Consider the following 20,582-nt stretch of genomic DNA (forward strand, 5'->3'; position numbering starts at 1 on the left):
AATGACAGCCATATGAATAGTATATCATGACTGAATCATGCTCCCAAATAAAGTGCCCTGGTAGCAACAGTGAGGGCTGAAGGGGGGTAGGTGAATAACAACCATGTTCCCAGACGATTGACAGGACTTAGTCAAAAACTTGGCAGGATTTCTTTTGTTGGTGGAAAAATTAAGTTTCTCCAAGTCTCTAGCCCTATTGCTAAACTTTTTCCTAACATTAATGACAAGATGTGTTATCATGAAGAAGTCTGTATCAACTAATTTAATACAAAGGACTTAGATCATGTGATTTCTAAGATTTTTCAAGTCATTTTATTTTATAGCTAGGTGGGGTAAGAGGTTATAGTGACAGATATGATAGAAAAGAAAGAGAAAAAGGAATGACCACAACTGCAAATTAGCAACCAAGGTTTAATTGCATGAAGTCCTCCTTTCCCAAACATCTCTCTTGGCTTTAGGCTCTGTATCCAGAGGCCATTTCAAGGAACAGTGTCACCATAGACAATGATTCAGTCTTGGAAGCAGGACCTCAACTGATGCTTAGTACTCATGAGCTTTCATTGTTTTCTTGATCCATGGTAAGAAGCTGGCGACCCAAGTATAGACACGGGGATTTCTCCCATCTGCATAACCATAGGAAACGATGCCCTGCGCCACCTTATCACACACAAGAGGACCTCCAGAATCCCCCTAAAATACATGGAAGATTGACAGTTATTCAGAGGTCCTCATTCCTCACCCAACAATTCTTTCCATATCCAAAGGAGAAGTAAGGTACTGAGGGACCTCCACCAGATTTGGAGAGACCTGAGACCACCCCGTGTATCTCCCAGTCGTCATGTTGCCCTTCTGAATTTATAAGGAAGTCATTGATGATCTCTCTTACTCTTCTCAAAAGTTATTTCACATGAAATTGCACCAAGGCAACCTCACATTTTTCCCAATGTGTACATTTATACAACTGTGTGCTCAGGGGAAGAATGGAACTAAATTATAATAATAACAATAAAGCAACAGCAATACTTGAAGGTTTCCAAAACCCTGTACAAATTTCTCATTTTATCCTCACTCTGATCCTAGAAGATAGGTGCTATTTTTGTCCTCTTAAATGAGGAAACTGAGGCTAGGAAATTTCAAGTGACTTTCTCAGTGTCATATCCATTAAGTGTCTGGGGTTGAATTTCTTCTTACTCCAGGGTCTGCGTTCCATCAGCTACACCATTTAACTTCCCAATGACCTTTGGAAACTGGAATATGGGGGATCATCCCATTTCCCAATGAAAATCCTTTTAATATTTCAGATTCTGAGCTTTCTCAACTGACTTCAAAACAGTTTTCAAAATAGTACTGACACTGAATTACCTTAAAAGAAGCCTTTTCATCTTTAGGATCTCCAACACACATCTGGGTAGAGTTATTGTAGTTTTTAGGGTATAGTTTCATGCAGTCACGATCCTCTTTCACTTTTAGCTCCACCTCGTGCAGGGTGTCTGGATATTTCCTCTGACGGTTACGCCCCCAGCCAGCCACAGTACAACTCTTCCCACCCCTTACCCTGCGTTTTGTCTTAGGTAAGCGCAAGAGATTCACAGCTTTATTCAGCTTGGCTTTGTTCTTCAGCTGTCATAGAAAAGAAAGAGATTCCAGTTCTCCTCACTCCGCTTCCCAAGAGAGCATACAGAGAGCCAATCTCTAAGTGTGCAAGTCTCCTCTTTCTTCCCACTTCCCAGTCATCCAGTTCTAGGAACCCACTAGAACCGCACCCTTCTTGGCTGCTAAATAAAGAAATGGAGAAAGTTTGAGGGGGTAGAAAGAAGACTCTAATTAAAAGCCTGAGAGGTTTTTATTTCTGGGGACCCAAAAGCTATAAATCGTGAAGGACACAGTACCTTAAGCAACATAATGTCATTGTTGAAGGTCTGTTTGTCATAGAGTTCGTGGGGAATAGCTTTGAGCACAGGAATACGTTGCTGAGTCCCTTCTTTCTTCTTAATGTTGTGTGCCCCCAGAGTGATATTTATTGAGCTAAAAGAAGATAAGGGAAAGAGAGTCACAGATGTGAAATTCCTGGAAATTTTCAGAGAGGCATGCAGTCTAGTGATGCCATATTTGCACTCAAAGGATATCAATGTTCATCCCAATTCTACTACTTCCTGACTTTGGTCAAATCAATAAATTTCTCTGGACACCAGGTTCTTCATCTGTCAAAGGAGGAGTTTGGACTAGGTGACCACTGAGGTTCCTTCCAGTTCTAGAGAGATGAAACGTGACTCCATGATCCTTGAGTCCCCAGCACAGATTCAGGCAGAGCAAAAGAGACTTGGCTGCTGCCACCACCAAAGTGAAAGAGGTTTAGAGAGGAAAGGACTGAAGTTGCATTACTGGATGTTCTTCCCCTTAGTGGTATCTCTGAGCAGCTTTGGAAGTTCAGTGGCTCTCAGGGTCATGAATGGCCCTAAGAAAAGTTTGGAAGTTGTCAAATTTTGACTGATATGTCACAAGACTGGATGCTACTCCCAGAAGCCCCCACAGAAGAGCTGGAGGCAGATCCAGACTTGCTTTTACTGGGCTTAATCCTCCTTACTCTTGGTTTCTCCTTCCTCAGCAATAAACTTCCTGGTGGTGAGCCTAGACCAAGAGATTAAAGAGTTACCCTTCTAGACCACAAATTTTCAGGCAAAAGAAAAAGCCCAAATGCAAAGAGGTGGATCTAATGGGAATTTCATGCTTTATAGAAAGCTTGTTAGCCAGGAAGTTCATTGATACACTGGATAGAGTTCTGGGCCTGGAGTCAGGAAAACTCGAGTTCAAACTGAACCCTGAATATTTACTAACTGTGAACCTGGACAAGTCTGCCTCATTTTTCTCGGCTATAAAAATGGGGATAATAGCAGGATAATCTACTTTACACAGGACTGTTTTGAGGATCAAATGAGATAATATTATAAAGTACTTAAATCACAGTTCCCAGCACATAGTAGGTGCTATATAAATGCTTATTCTCTTCCTTACCCCACCTCTGCCACCCCCAGTAGGAAAGGTTTCTTTAACAGAAGGATCCTTCCCAATCTTTAGGATAGCACACATAATGGATCACTTATTCAGCCTCCATACAGAGCTGACTGCATCCATAAGTGCCTCATGTCAGGGGTACAGGATGTTGAGAAGTTGCCAGGTTAATTTCTGAAGAGTTCATGAGGTCCCTTTCTGTGAAGGCAATAAGGGTTTGGGTGGGGTAGGGAAAGCATACTTTGTAGGATCTGTCCTGGACACTCTGCTGTCCCTGCAAGGCTGTCAAAGGCAAAGGGTAGAGACCCTAATCTGATGACTCACCTTCCGTAGCAGTGAGCTGCTGTCAGCAAAAAATTCTCTTGAACCAGGAAAGCACCACAAATATTTTCTTTTCCATTTTTATCTTTGTACTGCAGATATGCCATGTATGGCCGGGAATGGGGCTTTGTCTCCCGGCCTCCAATGATCTCTCCTATGGAAGAAACTCCATTGTGAGTCTTAGGAGGAGACACTGTTCTTATTTTCCTGGCTTCTCCAGAAAGTTGGAACAAGGAAGACAGATGATCTGGGGCTTGGAGAAGGCTTAGGAAAGGAATGGATGGTAGAATGCCAAGTTCTACAGGAGAAGCTAAGGGACTGAGATCCTGGACTCCTGGGTCCTCTGGCTGTTCTGAGTATTATACTCCAACTCTGGACCTCATCTTTCCTCATTCCCCAAAAAAGCAGAGGTCAAGCCTTTGTTGAGACCAAACTACTTCAAACAACCATAGATTAAAATGACAGGACTAAATTTTTTCAAGCAGACAAAGATTCAAAGACCTTTGGAAAATCCTCTCCCAATATTCCCTACTTTTTATCTGAAGTGAGATCAGCATGACCCCAGGGATGGTCGAAGACTAACACTCCTCAGTAAACTGTTTTGAGGCCAAGGATCTACAGTAAGGCTGGGAGGATTCAGTACTTAGCAGAGGAAGGATAGAAGCTTTTTGGCCAAACTCAAACTCTTTAGGATGGGGAATAGAACTCACCAGCTCTAGCAGCAGCAGACTGAAGGAAGATCAGTAAGAGGGGTAACAGGAAATGCATCTTGCCAGAGAAGGCATCCAAGGCAAGTACTGCTTTTACCCCCAAAGCCCCAGAATTTATAGCCCCTACAAGGGGAAGGAGAGGAGGTGCTCAAGTAACCTCACAGCCCTCCTAGTTAGACCATATATGCCTAAGCACCAGTACACAGTCACAAAACCATTTAAATGACATAGCTCTGTGGCTTAGAGGAAAAGGAAATTATCAAAGAACCAAGATTTCCACCACAGCCTCACTGAGTCATTGCTAATCATCTTTACCTGCAGGATATAGGGTCCTGGGAGAGGGAGGCAAGGCAGAGTCCTAGGGTTGAAACCCCTTAAAGCACAAGACTGGGTTTCACTCAGCTTGGTGAACTGACAGCATTTAGCACAATAAGTAACTTATACATAGTATGTTTCTCAGTCCTTTAATGTCATTCATAATCTTAGCCCTCTTACCAAGGCTAACTCTTCCATTTGTACCCTTTACCTTACTGCCATTTTAATTTTCTCCAATTTTCTCCATTTTAATTACTCTGGCCATCACACATCCTACCTTTTAAATATATATATGTATGTATGTATGTATGTATGTATGTATGCATGCATGTATGTATGTATGCATGTATTCTCTCCAGGCACTGTGCTAGACACTGGGGAATACAAAGATTAAAAATTAAACAATTCCTACCCTCAAGGAATTTAAATTCTGCCCTCTCTAGCTCTACTTTCAATTTGTTTTCAGTAGTGGATGACTCTTCCTGGTGCCATTAGGGTTTTTCTTGGCAAAGATACTGGAGCGATTTCTTTCTCCAGCTCATTTTACAGTTGAAGAAACAAACAGGGTTTAATAACTTGTCAAGGGTCACACAGCTAGAAAGTTTCTGAGGTCAGATTTGAACTCACAAAAATCAGTCTTCCTAATTCCAGACCTGGCGCTCTATCCACTGTGTTATCTAGCTGTTCTTTTATTTTCAAATCTACTCTCTGTTTAGGACTGAAGAATGTTTGCAATATTTTTGACAGCGTCAGTGAAGGCTCTGGCTTTTCTTCTTTGTTACTGATGTTTATTTTTTCTATTAACTAGTATTTTTTAAAAACTTAATGTGTTTCCCCTACGATCCTTTCCCCACTGAGCAAATTTCACAAAGAAAAAGGCTCTTGATATGTAGCTGCAAAGTCCAGTAAAATGAATTTTCACTTTAGGCATGCCTGGAAGTGCATGTCTCTTTCTGTATTTTAAATTCATCATCTCTCTATCAGAAGGTAAGTGGTATGTTTCATCTTCATTCTTTTGGACTCTTGGTTTATCATGTTGATCAAAGTGCTGGAGTCTTCAGTTATTTTTCTCTATAATGTTATCATTGTAAAATTGTACTCCTGTTTTCATTCATTTTACTCTGTATCAATTCATGAAGGTCTTCTCAGATTCCCTTGTAATTATTCATTCATTATTTCTTCTAGCACAATAATATTCAGACATTCATATATCACAGTTTGTTTAGCTATTTCATTTTTTTCCACCATATATAGATCCTTTTCTCTCTTTTTTTTATTTCTTTGGCCTACTGAGTCCCCTAGATTTCTTTCATCTGATTTTTCTTCTCTATTGGTATCTTTCTTTCTTCAAACAAACATGCTCAAATTATCCATAGGAAGAAATATGAAAATAAATAAAATTTCCCCTCAAACAATTATCCTCTCTACTTCTTATTTTCTTTCTTTTTCTTTTCTGTGTTCAGTTTTGTTTAATAACTGGCACCTCCCTACAGAGGAGGAAGCAGGCAGCAGGGAGGAAGTTCAGTTGAAGATCTTGCCCTCATTGAAGGGTTTGCTCATATGCTGGAAGACCCCCTCCCAGAAGAAGTACTCTTGGACCATGGTCTGGGTCTCCTCACTGCCAGAGTCCAGCTTCTGCCATGTGTTGGACTCATAATCTTCCTACCAGTCTGGACTCAGTGGGAAGGTGAGTTCCTGACCCCAGAAAACCCAGACTCCAGAAATGGCGCTGCTGTTTTTGGTGCCAAAAAGGATGCTGCTGGTAGATGCGTTCTTCCTCAGCTTGTCCAGGTGTTGGAACATTCCAATGATGAGGTGGCAGCTCATGAAGGTCTGGCTGAGCTCCTGGGGAAAGTGGTACTCGACATACCACAGGGACCAGCCCTCACCGCCAAAGTGTTCCCAGAAGTATGGCTGGGCCACTGTCAGTGTGTCCTCATTGGAGTATTTTCACTTAAATTCATCCAACACAAACATACTCTTGGACAGGTGGGTAAAGGGATCCTTGGCCTTGAACTCTGCAGCCAAAGCCTGGTCACGTTCATCCATCTTCTCCTCTGGGAGGGGGGCTGCCGCCACCTTCTTCTCCTCCTTCCGCTCAACCCAGGTCTTCTGTTTTTCTTCTCGCTTTCCCTTCTTTTTTCTTGGGGCTTCCTTCTTAGGCTGACTCTCAGCAAACTTTTTAGCATCAAATTGTGCCATCTTCTTGCAGAGCTTTACCTCTCCCAACACCGCCTGAAACTGGGGCTGGTGGATGCAGGTGAGGAACCAGTGATTGGTGTTGGGTAAGGCCTGCAGGAAAGACGGCTCTAAGACCTGCTTAGAGAGCCACAAGAGGGTGCACACAACTGTGATGTCAGCCAGAGTCACACCTCTCCCACCAGGAAAGTCCAATTCTTCAGGTGGGCATCGAGCAGCCCCAGAATCCATCTCACCTCCTCCTTGGCATTCTCTGTGGCCTGTTTGTTGTGGTGCATGATGCCCACAGTGGGAAACACCCAAGTACTGGCTGTAGGAATGATGTAGCTGTCAACAAAACTCATCCATTGGATCACCTGGGCAGAGGCCTCTGGAGTGCGCCTCTAAGGTCATCGTCGCTCACATAGTGTGCAATGGCGTTGCTTTCAAACCACAAAACCCATCATCACCCTCAAAAGCTGGAACCTTGCCAGCAGGGAATTTTTGGAGGAATTCAGGGGTGCTGTTGGTCTGACTGAAGTGGAAGTGGGGAGAGGAGGGATAGCATGGGGATCTGGGCCCCAGTGTACTGGGCAGCAATGAGGGCCTTGAAGGCCTGCCAGTTTTCAGGGTACGTGTACGGGGTCCCGCCGGCCATGGTGATTCTGCAGAGAAAGCTTATCTTATTTCTAATTTTTCCTTCACTACTAAACTTAGAAAACAATTTACATTCACCTTGTCTGCTGTCAACTGACAACTGTCACTGTCAATGCACTCCTTCACACTTTGTAATCTGGCTTCCATCCTCACCAGGCCATGGAAACTGCTCTCTCCAAATTCATCATTAACTGCCTAATTGTCAAATCCAATGGCCCATTCTGCATCTTCATTCTCTTCATTTGTGAAACACTTGACACTGCTAACATTCTCCTCTTTCTTGATTTTCTCTTGTCTTCCTTGACTTCTATAACACTCTTCTCTCCTACATCTTCGTACCTCTATTCATCTCTTGTCCCTGGTTCCACTTCCTCTTTCCAGTCTCTGAGTATATACCTCTAGTTTGTCTCTGGCTCCTTTTCCTTCTTTCTCTCTACTCATTCTTTTGGTATTCTCATGCATTAGAGATTGGCTTCCTTTGTATCAATTAGTCAACACATTCAATCAATCAACAAATCAATAAGGATTTTTAAGCATCTATTATGTATCAGACAATATGCTAGGTATTGCGGTTATAATACAAAGAATTACATAATCTCTACTTGTAAGAAACTTATATTCTAACATGGAAACAAAAGGTAATTCTACATATAAATAGGTACATGATAAATGTAAAGAGGAGAAATTCAAATGAAATCAGCGTAGACAGGGAGAACACTGGCAGTTATAGAGATCAGGAAAATTTTCCCGTGGAAGGCAGTACCTGAGCTGTGTCTTGAAGGAAAAAAAAAAAGGGATACTAAAAGGTGAAGATGTGGAGGAATTGACTTCCAGGCATGGGGAACAGCCAGTGCAAAGGCAATGCATACAGAGATGGACTTCCTTGTGTGAAGAGCAGAGAGAAGGTGAGACGAGCTGAGTCAAAGAGTTCACAAGGGAAAGTTCTATACAGTGAGGCTAGAAAGACAAGTTGGGGTTGGGTTGTAAAGAGCTTTAAAAAGCTAAACAGAATCATTTATAATTTATCTTAGATGTGGTAGGGATCTGTTGTATTTTATTGAGAGAGTGATATGGTTAGATCCCTGCTTAAGGGAATTCACTTTGGCAATTGGGCAGAGACAAGATTGGAATGGGAAGAGATCAGGCATGAACACCAATTAGAAGCCTTTTGTAATCTTTTGCAAGATTCATCTTTCCCTTCATAAATGTGAAAACTACATCATGGCATGTTTTCCTAATTTTTAAAGTTTTTAAAAAAAATATTTGGCTAATTTCTGACTTTGGCCTACAACAGAGCACGTCTTCCACTTATGTCCACAAGAAGTTCACAGCTGCCATCCCCATCTCTGGACCTCACTACTACACATACACTCCTTAAATTGGGAAGCAAATATGAGTACTATTTAAGCTGAAGACATGAAGCCAAATTTATTAATTATTTTATTTGGAATGATTAGGATAATCTATGTACTTCACACTATCTATGAAATTTTAAAAAATTAGCTACTTGATTCACTTGGAATTTATTGTTATGTATGAGATTGGTCATGTTGCTATCTAATTTTCCTAGCAGTTTTTATTTAATAATCATTACTTTCCCTATTTTCTGTATTCACATTTATCAGACACTAATCTGTGTAGTTTTTGGTTCCAATTCTGTGTTATCTTTCCTGTTTTCTTGATCTTTTTCTATGTTTTTAACCAGTACCAGATAGTGTTGGTAACTTTAACTATATAAGTATAATTTGATATTGATTCAAGTCCCCTTTCCTCCCTTTTTTCTCAAAAATTCCTCCTGATATTCTCATCCATTTGCTCCTCCATTTTGACTTTACAAATTCTATGAATATGCATTTTGATTGTCATTGCATTAAATCCAAGCATTGGTTTGAGCAGTCTCATCTGTCTTTATGTTATGCTAATTTGAACTAGCTATGCTTGCTGAATATCTGTCCAGTTATTTAGTTTCTTCTTTATTTCTGTTACAGTTAGTTTATAGTTGTCTTTATAAAGGGCTTATGAGATTGACAGGTTACTGACTATTTGATAGCTTTGAAATTAGTGTGGTGGTTTCATCCAGAAGGAGTACACCTGGTATCCAGCCAGAAAAGGATTGTCCTCCTCCAGAAAACAGAGCCAAGAACTCAAGAGTAGTTGGTTGACACTAGTAAAGACTAACTGGGGAGAAAAAGTGAAATCCTATGTCAAGATCTATTAGGAGGACCTTCTGACGAATGAGGAGTAGTGATGGGACTGGAAGCTACTGTTAATTGCTTTAAAACTATCCTCTCTCAGAGCTGGCCAGATCAATGATAAGACCAAGATGATCAGGCAGCAGGTCTTTTTGGGGGAACACGTAGGCCTTTTCACTGTTGATATTTGCATGTATCCAGACAATATTTTCCCCGCCTTTCTTCTTACCCTTTTACCAACTTAGCTTCACTGCAAATGAAACCCTTTTTCTATGCAGGATATTACCTGAAGCCAAGAATTCAGCTTTCTAATAGATGGAAACATAGCAAAAGCTAGGAAAATTTGGACCACTCTTTTTTCATGTTCTCCCCTTCTTGCACATCTTCTACCTTCCACCACAAAACCTGTAAGACCAAAGAAACATTTTCTCATGCAGTACTCTTCCTCTATAACTGTAAAGCAGAAAAAACCTAAGAATGTAAATGTAAAGGAGTCTGAGTTTGTGGTCAGTGTGGGAAAGATATGACAGTGCTTAGAGACGATAACCTTTTAGTGGTTGCTTTGGTCCCAGAATAAAATGAAAGACCAGAATGTTATAGTTTCCTGGATATAACTCTCAAAGAAGGAAATCCAGTAAACCAAGAGGAATGGGAACCCATCAATGGATCTTATTTTTAACTTCTGACTGTTTTCCCTCTACCTATGGTTGGCTTTCCATATGATAATTCTGGGACTTAGATTTCCTGGGTACTGGGAAGCATCAGTCCCAGAAGCATATAGCATGGCTCTCATTTCACAATAATACCTAAGGGTTGCTCATCCCTTCTAGCTCTTTTCACATGAATGGAAGAGAGGTAAGTGGAATACCACTGGTGGTAGAAGTGAAAAAACAGAACTCACACATTCCCTCAAATCCTGAGATGGAACATTCCTAAAGTCAAATTCATGGGTCAAGTTCTCTTATTTGCTCTTTACTCCAAGGTCTGGTCTCAGCACTTTTGGCTCTAAACCTTGATGGTCTAACACATCTCATATTGCCCTTGCTTCTTGCAGTCACAGAGAGGCTATAGAGATATATGTGGTTATTGTGACTGTCCATTTTTGAAGTGGACCATGACATCAGGGAAATGATGACATGACTTGCAGTTGACTTTGATTTGAATGAGGGCAATTCAAGGTCAGCAACCTCACTTTGTCCTCCAGAGTTATTTGGGTCCAGTGGTCAGATATTCATTAGGATGACCAGAGATGGTCTAGAATACAATGGGAGACCCTGGCCCTTTTAGGTTAAGAGCTTTTCAGGTTCTCACTTTGAGTGAGGTAATGCCCATTCAGTGAATTAGATCTCTTCAAGAAATGCTTCAAGGCATATCCCCTTAATTAGAAAGAAAAAACCATAAAGCTGAGAGGGGAAGATCCTCAGGGTTGCTGTTTCAAAGAAAAACAGTTACCATTGACATTCACTCCAAACCAGGAGGGGCCAAGTATATGAGGTTAGTTGCAAATAAACACCATAGTTTTCTGAGTTCAATCTAAAACCAACCTGTCTCAGATATGAGTTTTACACACCCATGTAGCATACTTTATACATGTGCCTATGTGCTTATTTCTTCCTCCCTTCATTCTTGCCTTTCCTCTGTGTTCCTATCTGTGCTGCTAATCCAGTGTTGTGCAATGGAATGTACACTGAACTTGGAATGAGAAGACCTGAGTTCAATTCCCAGGTCATCTATTTCATAATCTTATGAACAGAGACATCAGTTCCACTCTGAGTCCAAGTTTCCTTATCTATGAAATAAGGATAATCATACTCCCAGGTTTCTGTGAGGAGAGGAGAGAAAAGAGAAAAGGAGGGAGAGCAAGAGAGACAGAGAAAGAGAGAGAGAGAGAGAGAGAGAGAGAGAGAGAGAGAGAGAGAGAGAGAGAGAGAGAGAGAGGAGAAGAAGAAGAGAGGAGAAAAGAGGAGAGGAGAGAAGGGGGAGATAAAGAAGTCAATCTGTCCCCTCATCCTCCTTCTGTGGTCTTTATTTTGGAGAGGAGAAGGGGTACTCTGTATTGTGTATATGGATAGCTAGAGCCTAGGAGAGCTTAGGCACTCTTTTTCACCACAGAACAATAGGAGCTTTCCAGTTCCCCTAGTCTCTTTCCAACTAAGGCCCCACCCCCTATTGTCATTAACTCCATTGGTAGAGATGACGTCCAGGTCAAATTTTGATTCTTCACAAGGATGAATCCTGGCCATAGGTGTGCCAATAACTACCTATGTGAGGCCTACAGATAAATAAAAAAGTGCCACCGGAAACAGTCCACCTAGAAAAAGCTCATTCTCCCTCGCATTTTCTTTAAGCCACCCTCCATATTCTCTCATTCTCATCCTTCTCATTTTTTTTCCTGGTTCAGATTTTGGATTCAGAATCAATTGTGAAAGTTTGCTATTTTGTTTGTTTTTTTAAACCATTGTTTTGCTTGCATGGTGCTTTATTGAGCTCCCAGGGGTCAGTGCCCCATTCATAAATAAAACTTTTATTATTATAGATCTACATTCAAAGCATTAGCTGGAGGGGAAAAGTGACATTTTTCTTTATTTGCATTAGAAATGTGCTGTAATCACAACAGCTCTCCTCCAACTTGGGATTAATGGCATAATTATTCAACCTTTGTTGCAGAGATGCAATAAGCTTGAACAGGGCATAAATTATTATACCAAAATGGGCACCCCATTCTCTCTTGTTGTCTAATTAATTCTGAATTATAAAATTCCCGTGGAGGTACCAAGAGAACAAGGGCATTTGGATCCAAGCAGCAATTATTCATTCTTTGCAATAAACATCAAGTGATTGGATTATGGGCCACTTGAAAGCAAAATGGATGTCTCAGTGTGTGGAGTAGGAGAAAATGGGTTGTTGTCAATCCACAGGAAAATACTCCTATGATTTTACATAGAAAGAACTATCTTCCATCAACCTAGTGCTGTATACAAATATGGTGGCCCCTAAAGAATTAGGAACAGTTGTGTTAATTAGTTGTATCCAATCATTTATGACCCCATTTGCAGTTTTTTTAGCAAAGATACTGGAGTGGCTTGCCATTTCCTTATACAGCTCATTTTACAGATGATGAAACTGAGGCAAACAGGGTTAAATGACTTGCTTGGAGTCACACGGTTATTAAGTGTGTGAGGCCTGAGGTCTTCCTGACTCGAAGCCTCAAAAGTCTGGACTGAGCTGAGTGATTTCAATATGATGCTCCAGATTATACACTCCACTGCTCATTCATGGTGTCCAAAGTGGTCCCCATTATGGCCAGTCCTTTCAAATAAGGTATTCCCTCCAATCAGTCCCTGTTAAGATGTACATGTGTTACTTGTAAAAAGTAACATGTTAAGGGAAGTCTTCTGTTTTGAGAATGTAGGAGTGGGGAATGGGTAATTAGTGAGTGATGGAAGAAGAAGAAGAAAGAAGAAGAAGAAGAAAAAGAAGGAGAAGAAGGAGAAGAAGGAGAAAAACAATAATAAGAAGAGAAAAAGAAAGAAAGAAGGAAAGAAATAAAGAAAGAAAGAAATAAAGAAAGAAAGAAAGAAAGAAAGAAAGAAAGAAAGAAAGAAAGAAAGAAAGAAAGAAAGAAAGAAAGAAAGGAAGAAAGAAGGAAAGAAAGAAAGAAGGAAAGAAGGAAGGAAGGAAGGAAGGAAAGGAAGGAAGGAAGGTAGGAAGAAAGAAAGGAAGGAAGGAAGGAAGAAAGAAAGAAAGAAGAAGGAAATGTCAGCAAAACATTTAAAAATACACAAAAGAAAATTAAGGAAATTTTAAAAGGGATACAAGTAAGCGGGTTAGTTTCATTATTGTAATGCTAAATTTAAATTATACTTCCAATACAGTGGCTACCTGAGCCAATCCCCGTCCTGCACCTGCCAACAAGGTTTACACAGCATTTATTGCTCTTGGGTTGCCTGATTTCTCTATGTGAGGAGTATGCTCCCCTAATTCTTACATTCATTAGCTCTTCACCCTGGCTTCTTCAGAGAAAATTCATATGATTGCTAATTATAGAAATGATTTTAGGCATGAGATCTAAAGATTCTCTAGCAAAAGAGAATGTGTACAAACATGAATTAGATATAGAACAAGTTTTTATTCCCAAACAAAAGATGAAAGGATAAGAAATAAAAATTCATAGAATGTTTAGAACAGAATTCATTAGCTTATTACTACTATTACAATCCATTGGGTGGCTAATGCTAAAGCCTTTTTTGAGACATTAAAAAAGGTTTTAATTAGACGCTTTGAATTTCACTTTCATTGAGGACACCATCATCAAACATTCCGAGGATGTCCTTCTCCAGTGCTGACACTTCCCTTACCAAAAGACTAAATCTTGCGACTTCTATTACAATTCAATCTCTCTGGGAGGTGTTGTTTTGTTGCTACACCTCTTGATGTTCACAAGGTGCTAGAGGCAAAGAAACACAAAAGGAGAAGAAACAAGATGGTCAGGAGCATTTGGCACAAACTCACCTGGGGAGTATATACTCCACCTGGACAGCAGGGCCTGGAGGGCTTTAGCTCTGCCAGTATATTAGGATAAAGAAAGACCCTTTCTTCTTTCACTCACCCTCAAATGGAGTCACAACTTGCCTTCTTGAAAGCTGTCTCCAAAAGACCTGCTGGCTGGAAAGTGTCTCTTCCATCTTGTGTCATGAGCATTTAGGGTTCAGGAATTACTTTTTATACGTCTTGATATCATCTCACAGAACAAACTCCTGAACCATCATGGCCAATAGGCAGCAGTCAGAGGATGTCATTCCAAATCCGAAGGAAAGTGAAGAATTTCATGACCTTTGACTAGAATGTTAACAGAGCATACACTGTGGGTCAAATTGGGCAATCAAAGGGTACAATATCACAAGCAGTCCTCATTTTCTTTTTTCTCCGTTCCTTCAAATCTTTGCTTCTTAAGTTTGCAACAAAAAAGGAAATTAAAATGAAAAATGCACATCAATCTATTTGTACCCAACATTAGTCTTCATTTATCAAATATAAGGAATCAAAGAAATCATCTAGTCTGTCTCTCCCATTTTATAGGTGGGAAAAAAAAAAAAAAACATGAGTCACATAGGTGATTCATGGAAACCTGGGAATGGCATTGAATTTATGAATAATTTATGAAATTGTGAAATTAGGGTAGGCATGCCTGGCTCTTTGTGTACTTACTGGGAAAGTCCACAATAGCAGTAGGAAATGGGGCTGCAATTACATTTTAATAAGGCATAAAAGGAACAGAGACGAACATAGAAAGAGACAGGAATGGAATGGTGAAGGCAAGGCAGGTAGAACGGGGAGGAAGAAAGTTAGAGAGTATCATTCACGTACCCATGGAGTAAAGTTGGGAGCTCTAGGCAGCATGGCACCTGATGGAGCTGAAAGAGTGCCAGGGGGAGGGGCTGGCAAAGAGGGGATAGGGGTTTAAGAATTATTTTTACAGTTTGAGGGGAAGGTTCAGTCTTTTTCTATTTGACTCTTCATGACCCCATTTGGAGTTTTCTTGGTGAAGATAGTGGAGTGGTTTGCCATTTCCTTCCCCAGTTCATTTTACAGATGAGGAAACTGAGGCAAATGGGGTTAAGCGACTTGCCTGGGGACACACAACTAGTAAGTATCTAAGGGCAGATTTGAACTCAGGAAGAAGAGTCTTCCTAATGCCAGGCCATACTTTGTTCACTTCACCATTTAGCTGTCCTTTTTGTGGAAAGCACTCTTACCTGTACCACACTGGGGTTAGTTCATTAACATATCCCAATCTTTTCAGAGCTGTCAATAAAACTTTAAAGTTATCATGTCCACATCGTCTTAAAATTATCAGCACTTTTTGGGTTTCTGCTGATCTTCCTGCAGATGTCTGGAATTTGTCTGAGATGAACATATCATAGGACCAAAACAGCCCTAACAGCACCATACCTAGACAACTTCTGCTGATTCAGCACATATTAGCAGGATGTGAATTTTGGTTACAAAACCTTTTCAATTTATTATGATCAAAATTTCTATTCTACATTTTGTAATGCTCTCTAAATCTTGTTTGGTCATGAAATCTTCCCCTCCCCGTAGATCTGGCAGGTAGACTATTTCTTGTTCTTCTATTTCATTGTCTATAGTACCTTTTAACAAAATGTAGCTTTCTTCCTTATCTCTTTTAATTAAGTCTATTTTTGCTTTTACTACATCTAACATCAGGATTAACTCTGCTTTTTTTTTTACTTCAACTGGAGCGTAATAGATTCTGCTCCTGCCCCTTACCTTCACTCTGTGTGTGTCTCTCTGCTTCAAGGGTGCTTCTTGTACGATTTTGGTTTTTGATCCACTCTGCTATTCATTTCCATTTTATGGGAGATTTTATCCCATTCACATTCACAGTTATAATTCCTACCTATGTATTTCCCTCCATCCTATTGTTCCTCCTGTTTGTCCTCTCTCTCTGTTCACCCTTTCCCACCTCACCAGTCTTCTGCTTCTATCACTTCAATGGGGCAGCGAGGTGGTACAGTGGATAGAGCACCAGTGCAAGAGTCAGTAGGACCTGAGTTCAAATCTCACCTCAGACACTTGACACTCACTAGCTGTGACACTCACTAGCTGTGTGACCTTGGGCAAGTCACAACCCCAATTGCCTCATCCTGGTTCATCTCCAGTCATCCTGATGAATATCTGGTCACTGGATTCAGATGGCTCTGGAGAAGTGAGGCTGGTGACCTGCACAGCCCTCCCTTACTCAAAACAAAGTCAAGGGCAAGTCATGTCTTTATTTCTCTGATGGCATGGTCTTCTTTTGCAATGAAGGACCAACACACACACATATCTCTATCACTTCACCTGATTTTCCCTCCCTCTTGTCTGTCCTCACCTCACTCCCTTTACTTAATCTCTTTCTTTCCCACTTCCCTGCTGGGTAAGATAGGTTTCCATATTCAACTGATTGTGCATATTATTCCCTCTTTGAGCCATGGAGTAGGCATATTTGAAGCAGAACAGGAGCAGAGCCCCTCTCTATTTTCCCTCAATTTCAAATGCAAAAGACACAATATTAAGGTTTCCATAATAGCTACAATTGGTTCTGTTTCTCTCTAGTTTCCACACCTTCTCAATTAACTCCTCCCTGTTCACAAGCAGCAGCTGCTTTCAAAAGCCACAGAGCAGGAACCCAACTAGGCACTTGAAACTTAATTGATCTGTATGTTTAGAATCAAACTTCATTAGCTCAAATTACCTCACTTTGCTTAATGTGTGCCTTCCCTCTGAGAACACCGATAAGCTTGGTTTAACATTTTCTAAACTGTGGTGTTTATCATCATTGCTGCCTTCTTTAATTAAACCCTCCAGACTCGTGTGCTCAGGGAACATGAAGGGTTGGGAAGTACAGTTTTTGAAAGCATTCCATCAGTACAGTTTCCATAGTAGTCATCCTAAAACTTGATACTGTTTGACATTTAGTGTTTATTCCTGGAAAGGATCTAGAAAGTTATTTTCAATGGAAAGAATGAGAATTAATTCTGTGACCTCAGGTATATCATTTAACCTCAGTAGGTTTTAGTTTCCTCTTGTGTAAAATTAAGCGTTGTACCAGATGATCTCTAACATCCAATCAAATGTACAATTCTATGATCCAGCAATATTAGAACCATGTAACATTTGGTATTCTCTGTGTATGGTAAGGTCCTTCAGATGCCTTAGTTTGATAATGACATCATGCTTTCTTCATCAAACCTCAAAATATGGCATAACCTGTGGAAAGAGATCTGTAATTACTTAAAAGAATTAGTCCTGAACATCTACACATGAAAAACTAAGGGATTACAGAATATCTATTACCCAGGTCATGACATGCAGTTAGGACCATCCATGGAGCTTGTCCATTCGTGCATGTGTGTGTGTTTACATAAATAGAGAAAGAGTTAGCTATATGTATCTATATGTGTGTATGTATATATATATATATATATATATATATATATGTATGTATATGTGTGTATGTACATACACATATACTATGTTTGGAAAGTCCAAGTCACTACATATAGTGGTTTATTTCCATACTACAATCTGAGTCAGAACACATGTAGAGAAAGCCAAATGCTTCGAATTATAAGTAAATCATGCATGATTTCTATCATGCCAGACCACACTCTGTTGAGGGGAGGCGGATAAAGGGACAAGCAAGGATTTGATCACTTTTATGAATTTGATGATTTCTTATCCCCAACTATAACAGCAAGCAAAGGAGGATTTTTTGCTGCTGTTCTGGATTGAGTTTTATCCAATCAAGTGCTTTTGATTGAGTCAATCAAGAGTCTTTTATTAGAAACAGCATGTGTGTGTATATGTATATATATGTATACATGTGTGTATATATATGTGTGTGTGTGTGTGTGTGTGTATGTATGTATGTATTGTAGAAAGAGCAGTGAGAAGCAGAGCTGAAGGAGAAGCAACCATGATCAGGCTAGAGGAACTTGCTTGTGGGGAAGCCTAACAGAAAGAATGCTTGTGAAGTCGACACTGTCTATTGATCCATGCTAATTCTGTCTGTTGATCTGTGTTGATTTCTCAGACAGAAGCCCTGTCTATTGGTCTGTGTTAATTTCTCAGATAGAAGCCCTGTGTGTTGGTCTTTATGAGTGAATTGAAATGATGGTACTTACAACGTGTATAAATATTGGTATAGCCCTGTTAACCTTTGTTTTCCTAGAAACAGAAGCTGAGGGCAGGAGACCTTGGAGCCTGCTATCAGGCAGAAGAAGGAAGAGTTTGGAGTAGAACAGTCCCCATGAGCTGAGACAAGGAGCAGGAGCAGAGAGCTGCCTGTGTGTGAACCCAGGCAAGAGGTGGGAGTGGTTGGCCCATGGAGGAGGAGTTGTAGAGTTTGGAAGTCAGTAGATGACACAGGACTTCACTTGAACACTCTGTATTGATTAAGAAGATTGTTCTTAGTTACCTGGTGATATTTTTTGCTGCCCCTTAAAGATGCATTGTGCCAGGGAAGACCCTAGCCTAGGATCCCCTGATTTTGGAGAGGCAATGATACATGCTATGGGCCATGTGACATACTGAGTGTTCTAAGATACATATATGTATTAGATGATAAGTTTTGCTTGAAGATGTTGTTATGAATGTTATGTTTTATTGAACAATGTTTAGTTGATTACTGAATAGAGAGTTCATTAAACTATGTGATTAAGCTCTTAAAATCACTCACAATAGCAGTCCTCAGGTGTGTGCTGTGAGTGATTGGCTTTATACCAACCCCAGTAAAATGTAAAGACTTGAAACCAAACACTATCTTTTTTATCTTTATACCTGGCACATTTAGGTGTATAATAAATGTCTGATGAATTGAATGAATTGGAAATCTTTTCTACTAAAGCATATTAGCAACTCATTTTACACATGGATGACATGTTGGTTAATTTTCCTGCTCTGTTTTTTCCTCTTTTTTTAAATTTCTGGTACAAGGAATAGGTTGCTTAAGGCGAAATAGGAGAATATATTTGGAAATAAGTGTGACAAGTACAAAAGATAGCACTAAAAAATGGAAAAGGAAGGCTAACATAGCTGGCCTTGAATCCAAGGAGAACTGAGTTTAAGATCCATCTTTGATACACATTGGTTGTGTGACCCAGGTCAAGTCACTTAGCCTTTCACTTCTTAGGAAACTCCTTAAGATTTTAAGTTGCAGTAAAGGTACAACTTGTTTTGTAAAAAGGAGTTTCCTCATTCAAGAATTTCTTATATGAATTAAATCATAGGCCTAGTCCCTTTCTCTAAACTATCAATAAAAATTGACTGTTTTTTTTAAATTAAACTCCTAGATGTAGGTGACACTAAACCAAAAGGTTACCAATGACACATACATACAGTACGTGTCAGAGGCAGGGTTTGAATCTAGGTGTTTCCATACATGGAACCATCAGTTATACCAAATGGAGAAGTTTTGAATGCTGTGGATAAGTTCACTTACCTTGGTAGTGTAATTTCCAGGGATATGCACATTGTTAATGTGGTTGACAAACACATTGCCAGAGCCAGCTCAGTGTTTGGGAGGCCCCAAAAGAAAGTGTGGGAGAGAAGAGGTTTTAGACTGACCACCAAACTGAAGGTCTACAAAGCTGCTGTACTGACCTCATTGTTGCCTGTGAAACCTAGACAGTATACCAGTGCCATGCCAGGAAACTTAATCACTTTCATTTAAATTTTCTTACGAAGAGTCTGTAAATCACCTGGCAGGACAAGATACCAAACACTGAGGTTCTTTCTCAAACTAAACTGCCAAGCATTCAAACTCTACTTCAGACAATGCAACTCTGATAGGCTGGCCACATTGTTTGAATGCAAAACCTAAGCTTCCCGAAAAGACTACCCCATGGAGAACTCACACAGGGCAAGCATGGTGGTCAGAAGTGATACAAGGACACTCTTAAGGTCTCGCTTAAGAACTTTGGAATCCTGTGACATGAGAAACACTGGCACAAGACCGCTTAATATGTCATGCCCACTTCAGAGAAAGTGCTGTGTTTTGTGACTAAAGCAAAATTGAAATAGCTCAGAAGAATGTGAAATGGACAAATTTAGAGAATCCATCCCAAATATTGACATGGACTATTTGGACCAGACTTGTGGTAGAACATCTCCCCACTCTCCCCCACCCAAACACTGGTCTGATACATTTTGGTTCTCTTCAAAAACAAAGGACAACAACCAATTCTGATTCCAAGGCTGGACCTCTAGCCACAATTCTAACTTCTCTCTTCTATACATAGCAAAGTGTTCAATAATTATTTTTTAGATTAGATTGGAATAATTCCACAAATAAATAATTTCTTTTACCTTTAGACTTACAATACAATGCAATTCAGTAGTTACCTCCAATTCTGAACAAGTCCCTCATATATCTTTAATATGTTCACCCAAGATCAAGAAAGAACAAACACCAAAGAAACAAAGGCATCCAGAGGCCTCTGATTCAAGTTTGCCTAGTTGTGGTTCTGGTGCTATCAACTACATGGGTGAGGTTGCTATGATGCCAACACAGAGAAGAATCTCTGTTTCCCCACCCCTTACTGGAGTCATGTGGTGTTACTCAGAGAATCACAGTCAAGAGAGTCAGAAGTTGTCTCATCTTTTAACTTTTAATACTCCCACCCCTTTCCTGCTA

At 40.2% G+C, this 20,582-nt stretch overlaps 1 protein-coding gene and 1 pseudogene across 1 annotated transcript; both read right to left on the reverse strand.

Annotated features, from left to right (window-relative positions):
- Positions 1-289: 289 nt before the first annotated feature.
- On the reverse strand, positions 290-4,144 carry LOC140514805 (granzyme B(G,H)-like). The gene is made up of 5 exons (XM_072625187.1): positions 4,041-4,144; positions 3,334-3,484; positions 1,890-2,025; positions 1,363-1,620; positions 290-690 (listed from the first exon to the last, which is right to left on the reverse strand). The coding sequence occupies exons 1-5, from the start codon at positions 4,096-4,098 to the stop codon at positions 541-543; spliced, it is 753 nt and encodes a 250-aa protein (XP_072481288.1). The 5' UTR covers positions 4,099-4,144; the 3' UTR covers positions 290-540.
- A 1,732-nt stretch (positions 4,145-5,876) lies between these two features.
- Positions 5,877-7,191, reverse strand: LOC140514650 (elongation factor 1-gamma-like; annotated as a pseudogene).
- Positions 7,192-20,582: the final 13,391 nt, after the last annotated feature.

Source organism: Notamacropus eugenii, chromosome 7 (assembly GCF_028372415.1).
Source record: "Notamacropus eugenii isolate mMacEug1 chromosome 7, mMacEug1.pri_v2, whole genome shotgun sequence".
In the NCBI taxonomy this organism is placed as follows: Eukaryota; Metazoa; Chordata; class Mammalia; order Diprotodontia; family Macropodidae; genus Notamacropus; species Notamacropus eugenii.